The sequence below is a fragment of the Bremia lactucae genome, linkage group LG2, assembly GCF_004359215.1.
Source record: "Bremia lactucae strain SF5 linkage group LG2, whole genome shotgun sequence".
NCBI lineage: Eukaryota > Oomycota > Peronosporomycetes > Peronosporales > Peronosporaceae > Bremia > Bremia lactucae.
Genome location: NC_090611.1, coordinates 3,936,442 through 3,945,505, shown reverse-complemented (window position 1 = coordinate 3,945,505; position 9,064 = coordinate 3,936,442). Strand labels below are relative to the sequence as shown.

Below are 9,064 nucleotides of genomic sequence, written 5' to 3'. Positions count from 1 at the left end.
ACCGACTGGCCAGTTCCAGTCGATGTCAAGGGACTTAGAAAGTTCCTTGGTTTAGCGGCGTACTTGCACAAGTACTCTCGCAATTATGCAGAGATGACAGTTCATCTCTCTCGTCTCTTGAAAAAAGACGAGAAATGGTTATGGAACGCTGATTGTCAGCGTTCGTTTGAAGGTATCAAGCAAAGCTTGATGCAATCGCCCATCTTGGCGATTGCAGATCAAGACAGACCATTCCATGTGGTCTATGACGCCAGCGATTTCGCAATCGGCTGTGCGTTAATGCAATACGATACATACGGCACGGAGCGCGTCGTCTGTTACCAATCGCGTCAGCTGCAACCAGCTGAACGCAATTACCCAGTGCACGACAAGGAACTCATTGCCATGAAATATGCACTGGCTAAAGTTAGGGTCCATCTCCTCGGAGATAGACCGTTCATCGTATATACGCAGCATGCGTCATTACGCACGGCCGTTAATAGCCCACATCTCTAGCAAAGAATGACGAGGTGGCTACCTTCTTCGCGGAGTATAACTTCTTCGTCGAATATAAACCAGGACGACTTAATGTCGTCGCTGATGCGTTATCACGCCGACCCGATTTCGAGCCGGCTGCGCATTGCAATAGTGAAAATAATCCCACTGTTGCAACACTCATTTCAAGTGTTCCGTCATCAACCTTGTTCCTTATTTTATGACAAAAAGAAAGCCTACGTAGAGGATAAAGACCTTTTGAGTTTGATGGATCATCTGATGAATCCATCCGATAAATCTTTTAAAGATTTACCGGCTTTATATCAATCGTCATCCGATCGATACACAACACGTAACGGCTTATTGTATTACACAGCCGTTACCGGCGATACTCCACGTGTCGTCGTCCCCAACTCACAATAATTTGCGCTTGCGCATCATGTATGAGTGTCACGATGCACAAGAAGTGGGTATCGTGGACGTGAGAAAACTTATCTCACAGTAAGTCGCGACGTTTACTGACCCCGCCAGTATCAGTTCGTGCGCACATACATTCGTGCTTGCGAACTATGTCAACGGGTGAAGCCTAACCCTTCATCCCGTGCACCTCTCCAGCCTCTACCACTTCCAGCAGAATGTCTGACTTCGTCTTCGGATTTCCCGAAGACGATCACAAAACCAATGGAATCCTTGTTTTTGTAGACAAATTCAGCAAGATAGTAAATCTTGCTGCAGTACTAGAGTCGATCACGGCTCCGGGATGTGCCCGTGCCTTTATCGACACGGTATTCAAACTCCACGGGTTACCCCGAGAACTGGTCTCGGGTAGAGATCTACGGTTTACGGCGGAGTTTTGGCAATCCGTGTTCCGATCTCTCGGAACACGGCTGACTATGTCAACTTCTGATTATCCAGAGACAGATGGTCAGATGGAACGCGTAAATTGCGTCCTCGAAGATATACTTCGAGGATACGTCCAATCATATCCGAATTAGAGCGAACTTTTACCGATGGTCGAACTCGCCATCAATATTTCGGTGCATGCGTCCACAACACATACACCGTACCAACGACGCGAATGATGTCGATGTCGAAGCAATCGACATCGAAGTTGAGCAAGATCTTATGGAAATGCGCACAAAGCTCTGGGAAAGACAAAACAAATGAGTCAGCAGAAGAAATTTCTGCTGGCTCGAGAATTGTAATCCGTTTCGTACAGGAATACATTGCTAACGCAGTGGACCGTCCGAAAAGGAACGCAGAAAAACATGAAAGAACAAATATTCTATCATTTAAAATTTATGACCCAGTACTACTCTCTACGGTAAACTTGATTAAGCGTGTAGTCACTAACGTGGGTTGCAGTAAACTACTACCCAAGTTCATTGGGCAATTCCGTGTATTGCATCGCAGAGGCAATGCGTACACAATAGAATTGCCACGTAGGATGCGAACGCATCCTACGTTTTACGTTGGTCGGCTCCGCCCGTGCCAAACGGTTCTCCAACCGATGTGTGCATTACACAAAATCAATTGGTATTGCAGAATGCTGGAACCCTCGGTGCGTAATCAAATCATGTTTAGCGCTTATAATAATTTATGTCAGCCGAAAGCTACGTCATGTTCGCTGCAGAGAAAATCTTGTCGCTGCTTACCATTGCGAATTTTATAAGAGAGGGCAGTGAAGTATTTACTTATTGCGTTCCGAATACCCACTCCGTAGGCGGGCACGTCGTAATGCGGCCACGCTCTACTTAGACACACTTCCTAGCACAGCGCGGAAGCGGTTTAACCTGCTCCTTTTGCGTGCAGTGACGTAGTTGTGGTGGGAGCGTTAGCGACCTCACCCAACGCACTAAGTACTTTGATTAAGTGTCGTCACGGGAGCGGTAATCCGGCTCCTCGTGCGCACTTATCAAGTAGGAGACTGATTTTTATTTAATTGTATTAGATATAAATACCTATATTTACCAATCAAAATGTCATATCTATAGATAACACTTGATATGTATTGCGAGTGTATCTTTCTAGATACCTCGCATAACGGATGACGCTAGCCGTCATCACGGATGACGCTGGGCGTCATCCCTCCTAATGTGAATGCACCCATGTGCATCACATACACAAGGGTTGGTCACAAATGTGAACCACACCCGAGTGCTGGGTCTAATTACTATAAAATAGTAATTGACCATCCCCTTAAGTACACCAAGTGTACTTAATGGGGACTGTATAACATTAGGGCAACTTTAGCCCGTTATACACTCCGTCGTTTCCATTCCTTAGCATTCGAAGAATAGATTTGATTAGTTCATTAAAAGTCTCTTCTAAAAGGCGCCTGTTCTATTAATGAGTCATACATGACGCATTACGTAGATAATTTGGATCACATGAAATGCGGAAGTCTTACAAGAACTTGGGCAGCCGTTGAATGGCTGTCGACCAAATCGTGATCAGCGCTAAAAAAATGAAAACGGCGACTAATTAGAACGTTTCGCAATCCAACAATTTCTGGTGAGCAGCTTAAAACAAAGAACGTTCCCATTGTGTGAAAGGCATTGTCTGATTTCCCTAAAAACGGCTGCTGGTGAAAAAAGTAGCGCAGCAGCCTATGCATGTATATATGGTAAAATTGGTGTTTCAATAACCTGTGCACTTATCAAGCAATTTTCACGCCGTTGCTACTTTTATAATTGAACAAGACCTCAACACTAAGACATACAAAGTGAAAAACCGTAGGAATGAGTTATGATAGAGGCTGCCAATTTGAGCACCGAGGCCGTGATCGCCAGCACCTGAAATAAGAACAAAACGCTTGCACATTTTGCTGCTCAAATTGATCAATTGATTTAAGAAGAGAATTCACTTATTTAGTGTATAGATTGCGTCGATCCTTGTGCAGACAATTGGTCGGCGGTACAATGTGTCAAGTAGACGCAAGAAGCCGTTGATGACGAAAGTCAAATGGCGATAAAATAGACATTTTAGTATAGGACGGCATACACCGTGACATTGCGTCAAAAATTCGACGCTGTCGATCATGTTGTCTCTGCGTGATGCCTCGACATTTCATTCTGACGTCAATCTGGGGACGTGAGAGACAACGCGTAGACCAGTGAGCGTGGTTAAACTAGCGTGAGAGAGACACTGTACCACATTGACGAGCAGTATCTGTACGTTATTATCTGAATTGGCAAATACGTCCCACAGGCCGTGGGCTACGCATGTGTTTCGTATGCGGCCTAATCGTGGATATCACGTTTTTTTTTCGAGTTAAGAGTGCCAGTCCCGGTACTGGATTACTAAGGGGCTGAACCACGCCAGAAGGTCCAAAAAAAAGTTTAGCAGATAAAGTTTCGTTCGAAAACTTTGATCAAAACGGCTACCAAAAATCTGTTGAGGAAGCTTAGCACAGCAATCATACACGAGGATTGCGTCGGAGCAGTTGCGACATGGGATTAGACGACAAGCTGCCGCATTTGTTTGCGCTGGAGCAAGCAAATTCGCCCACTCCAGCTATACGATGGCTAAATGTGCGTAATGCGGTCAATTCGGTTACAGAAACCTCACACATGGCGGAGTGCTAGCGCCAGTTGGTGGCGCATGCGACTGCAAGGAAACCATAAGGGCACTCGGATATTTCTCCTCGCATTCGCTTTAAATTAAAGAAAATATGTACAAATAGGATGCGGCAACCGCATTCTACGTCTTCGGAAAATGCTCATGTTCGTTCTCGGAAGGAGCTTTGAAGCCGTTTAGATGATGTTCGCCACACATTTTTTGTCCAAAAATCCGTGTGTTGCAATTCTAACGAATCGCAGCACGCGTACATATGAAAGATCAGTCAGTCTGCTGTGTCTGGTCTGACGTGTATCAATTTTCTCCGAAGGGAGTCAGCTCAATGCATACAATTAATAAAATTAAACTTCATCGGAGCGTAATCATCGTAAATCGTCGTGTTCTGGCCCGAAGTTTTAAGCGTGTAGAAACCCATAGTAGCGTGTCGGAAGGAGTCCCCACCGCATTACGACGTGCCGCAAGTACGCGCGCTACAAGTCTTTTTATTATACAAAACCTCCCTCTCGCGTTAACGCACTGGTCGTCATTGACATCAATTCCCCTTGCATATTGCGTCCGGGACAAACGTACCTTTCTACGTGGCCATTTCTCGCGTCGAGTACCGTATACCGAGTGCGAAAGACCCACGAGTTCTTGTTCTTCTTGTATGATTCCAACACGGACACAAATCGTCCACTAAAAAATCTTAATTCGGTTTTCCACCCAGCCAGCTTCCCACATTTACACTTTCGCCTACTCCGGTTGTACGGGGCACTCGACTCTCGGGGCGCCTCTCCTCTCAATCCTCGTCGTCTCCATGGCGCTCCTTAAGAACAAGTACATGCCTCTAAGCGAGGCCAACGTGTCGCCCGAGCGCGTGGCAACGTACGACGGCCAGCGCATCACACTTTCCTCGACGCCCGACACTGCGGCGTTTGTTATGGGCAATTACCTTGGCGGGGGCATCGCGGGCGTCGTTTACGAAGCATTTGATCAGCGTATGAAACGACCCGTGGCCGTCAAAATTCTCAATCCCGTTGGGTATAAACTCACGACGCCAGGGGCTCTCCGTCGTGCCGAGATTGTCAAACCTGGCGTCCCGATTCTTGGGCACGTCCGTGGCATGACACTTGATAATGTCTATTGGGTCCATCTCCCCCATCGACGTGAATTACTGGCATGTTACGTCACCAGCACGCCACTTCCGGTGCTTCGAGAACTCACCCTTGAAATGTGTGTAAGTCTCTGGCTTGTGGACCACGACGACGACGCGCTCCAAAACCCACCGCTTTCTCAGCGACGACGACGTCCTCGCACCGCCGACCAACGGTCTACCAGTGAAGAACCCGTTCAAGAATTCTCGCAACGGTCCGTAGCATCAGCTTCCGTGGCCGTGGCTGCGTCCGCGAGGCCCGTGCCTCCCCACAATCGCGACGAAGACGATTCCGTCGTCATGCTTCACGACGTTTCGTACGTGATTCCACACCTTCCTGCAAAATACCGCGCCTTCCTTCAAGCCCGTCAAACCATTTATCGTGAAATCGCACACATGCATAAACTCACAGGCAATACGATCACGGGGGAACGTCTTGGAAGTGGCCATGCCAATGTCTTGCAATTATACGATGTGTTGGAATTGATTCAACCATCCAAATCGACGATTTTTTTGGTCTTGGAACTGGCGTATGGCGGGGAATTATTTGATCGAATTCGAGGCGATACGGGCGTGGATGAAACAGTTGCACGCACGTATTTTAAACAACTTCTTTCGGGAGTCCGGTATTGCCATCAATTGGGTATTGTCCATCGGGACTTGAAACCTGAGAATTTGCTCTTGAGTGAGGCCGACGTGCTTAAAATTGCTGATTTTGGACTCTCGGCTCATTATATTGCCGCTGTGAGCAGTGGCACAAGTGGGGAGGATCGGGAGCATCATAGTGAGACAACTCTCTCCACGGGAGTAGTGGCACCGTCACGGTTTCGACGATTGAATTCGATGGTGGGATCGCCTCATTATGTGGCTCCCGAAGTGCTTTCGAATGCAAGATATGGCTACGATGGACGGAAAGCCGATATGTGGAGTATTGGTGTGATTCTCTATGGTTTATTGGTTGGAAGTCTCCCATTTGGACGTGAATTAACCACGTGTCCACGATATCTCAAGTTTAGCGAGTGGTTACGATCGCTACCGTGTGATTCACATACGAACAAACTCGTGTATGACTCGAATTCGTACCAAAGTGGAAGTCCCACGAGTCTTTCCAAGTCGCAAGTGCCTGACATGGCATTGACTTATTCGACAATTTCCGCTTCGCGAGCTTTGATGCGGAATAACTCGAATTGCATCTCGAATACGAATTCAAATGTCGGATGGTGCTCTTCATTGGCGAGTGGCACTACTTCGTCCTCGCTTGGTCCAGAAGGGTCCAATGGGGTCACGAATCGCCGCTCGGTCGTGTTTCCAACGTGGTTTTTTCCAGTGACATTGTCGCCTCGTGCAGCCTTTTTATTGGCGTCGCTATTGCATCCGGATCCAAATAAACGGATTTCGTGTGAAGAAGCGTGCAAATCGAGCTGGGTTTTGGAAGTCTAGACGATTGCCACATGCTGGCAGTTGGATTTATCATCTCTTCTCGTCGTCACATTTTTAGTATTCTAGATGCGTATCGACTTTAAATGATCGTACCAAATAATTATATATTTTAATGATTCGAAACACCGGAAGGAAGACGATTTTTTTTTATTTAGTTGGAATGGTGGTAAGACATGGTATTTGGCCTTTGATTGTATAATGCTGGCTTGCTTCTTTTAGTATTATAGTATTTGCTGCAACACCTTGAAATGTACATAATTTGCTTCAGGTCTCGCACATTCGTCGAAAGCACGAAGTTTGAAGATATACATTGGACATTTCATTGAGCTGCGTTGTCTTACGTTTCGTTCCTTACGGAACATAGCAAGCTTTGAATCTAGCAGCTTGTCAAAGTGTCGTTCAGCACATAATTATAAACGGAAGAATAAAGTTGAATAACATACTAGCTTCCATAATAACAATGGGGCAGTAATGTGACAACTCTTTTTATTAATTGATTTGAGTATTTTATAAACCCCGCCAATCGCTGCTTGACGCGCGGATATTCGTGTATAACTAATCTCAAAATGACGACGAAGGTATTATTTGAAGATTAGCTGGAGCTTTTCAATCAGACTTTCCGGATGCAACATTCCCAAAGAAGAAAAATCTATTATTTGTAATTTCGTATAACTTTTCATTTCGCTGGAACATTCAACAGAAAAATATCTCTTTAAAAATGAGTTGTCAAATAGGCTTGTGGGGCTTGATTTAAGAAGTTCGGCAGTAAACACACGGGTTAGTTTGTGGAGAGGTGAACAAATTGATTTACCCTTACATGACAACGTTGTGCAGTTGTGATACACGAGAATACTCTTGGCACAATGCATAGAATAAATAATGCAGTGTAAAGTATAAAGATGCATTCCGAGTGCGTTAATCACACAAAACTAACACCTCGTTAAAGTAACGTTCCTACGGTCGACCTTTTTTAAAGCTTCTGTAAACAAGTCACGCATCTCATGAATCTCACGTAGACCTCGACTCAATTGCTGCTGCATCGTGTCGAACGAATGGCGCATGACTTGGAGATCGTTGCTGCTAATGGCGAGCTCGTTGGGCTCAAGAGCTTCATCGCAGTGCATGTCAAAGTACGACGGTTTTAAGTTTGAGTACAGCCTCCTTCGATACGCATTGCTTCCGAAGTGACACTTGAAGTTAGAGCGAAGGCCAAAGCTCTTGACTTGGCGATGCTGTTCCGTCCTTCGCCGCTGACATGCCGCAAAACGACAAACACAGCGTCTACACGTTTTAGCACGATGACGAGTCATAAAGAATTGAGTCAATTGCTTTGAAAGGGACGTTTGACAGTGCCGAATTCATGAGGCTGACCGAAGGTGCTGCAGATGGAGACGATGGCTTCGATTGGCTTTCAAAGTGAGCGTCGCAGAGCTTAAGAACGCTTGCGAAGGAAAGTAATGAACGTTACAATATCCTTATAATTGAAGTCCGATTAAGCGCCCTGTGCTTCGGCGTCGTTCGAAGAACTGATCTGTAGCATGGTTGAGGCACGTCTTTGAGTTGACATCAAATCGCGTGCAGAAGTTTACTAAGCTTTGTGTGAATTCGATTGCGGCAGCAACGGCTCAAATCTTTTTTAGAGCTACATGGGGTTAAGACGTGGGACATCCTTGTCAGAGAGACAGAAGCAGTAATTGTGGTAGCTCTTTGAATTGTGCGTCCCATTTTTTATTTCATGAAAATGGTACCATATTGTGAAATAATGACATTTTACATCAGTGAAGAAGCTATCCGTTTCACTCTTTTCTATGAAACAACTTCTCAGAATCAAATCTAACTTCTCTTCTCGGTATCACTTCCAGTGCTGTGTGTTACATTAAGACAGTCGCAGGATAAAGAACGCAGAATTAGCGAGGGCGTATTTGATAAAGACCATCGTTTATGAAGGGACGCATCCAAAATCAAGAAAAAAGGTATTTTTATTTTGCATGAAACCTATCTGCAGATGTATGTTTAACTACCGTTTGGAATACTGCACCTTCTGAGAAAGGTGCATGGCGCATAAACACAATATTTTAGCGTACCGCATAAAAAAGATCGGACTTTACCGAAACGCAGAGTCTTGGCTTTTGACTGCAAACACATGGACCACGTCCATGTGAGTGGCGCTCGAGATTTGAGCATCGCAGGCAGCGTTATACGGAGCACGCTGATGGGAAGTAGGCTTCTTGTGCGGGAGGCGGTAGGAGGACTATCAATGTAATCTCTTTTATAAAATATAAGTTAGCTTGGAAGGTTGTAGTGGGTGCAGTTTTATTTTCGTCTTGAGGTCATAATTAAAGTCACTAGACTTCAATTAGAAACCCTGCATATTCGGTTAATCTGAAGCAGGTGATGCCGACAATCTCGTTCGAACAAGTCTTCTGAAAATGAAATCTT

General features: G+C 45.5%; 2 protein-coding genes across 2 annotated transcripts; one reads left to right on the top strand and one right to left on the bottom strand.

The window, feature by feature from the left end:
* Nucleotides 1–4,849: 4,849 nt before the first annotated feature.
* Nucleotides 4,850–6,625, top strand: CCR75_002535 (uncharacterized protein; the record flags this gene model as incomplete). The annotated part of the gene is made up of 1 exon (XM_067960632.1): nucleotides 4,850–6,625. The coding sequence occupies one exon, from the start codon at nucleotides 4,850–4,852 to the stop codon at nucleotides 6,623–6,625; it is 1,776 nt and encodes a 591-aa protein (XP_067822265.1).
* Nucleotides 6,626–7,438: 813 nt separating this feature from the next.
* Nucleotides 7,439–7,749, bottom strand: CCR75_002534 (uncharacterized protein; the record flags this gene model as incomplete). The annotated part of the gene is made up of 2 exons (XM_067960631.1): nucleotides 7,439–7,479; nucleotides 7,584–7,749. The coding sequence occupies 2 exons, from the start codon at nucleotides 7,747–7,749 to the stop codon at nucleotides 7,439–7,441; spliced, it is 207 nt and encodes a 68-aa protein (XP_067822266.1).
* Between the last annotated feature and the right edge of the window lie 1,315 nt (nucleotides 7,750–9,064).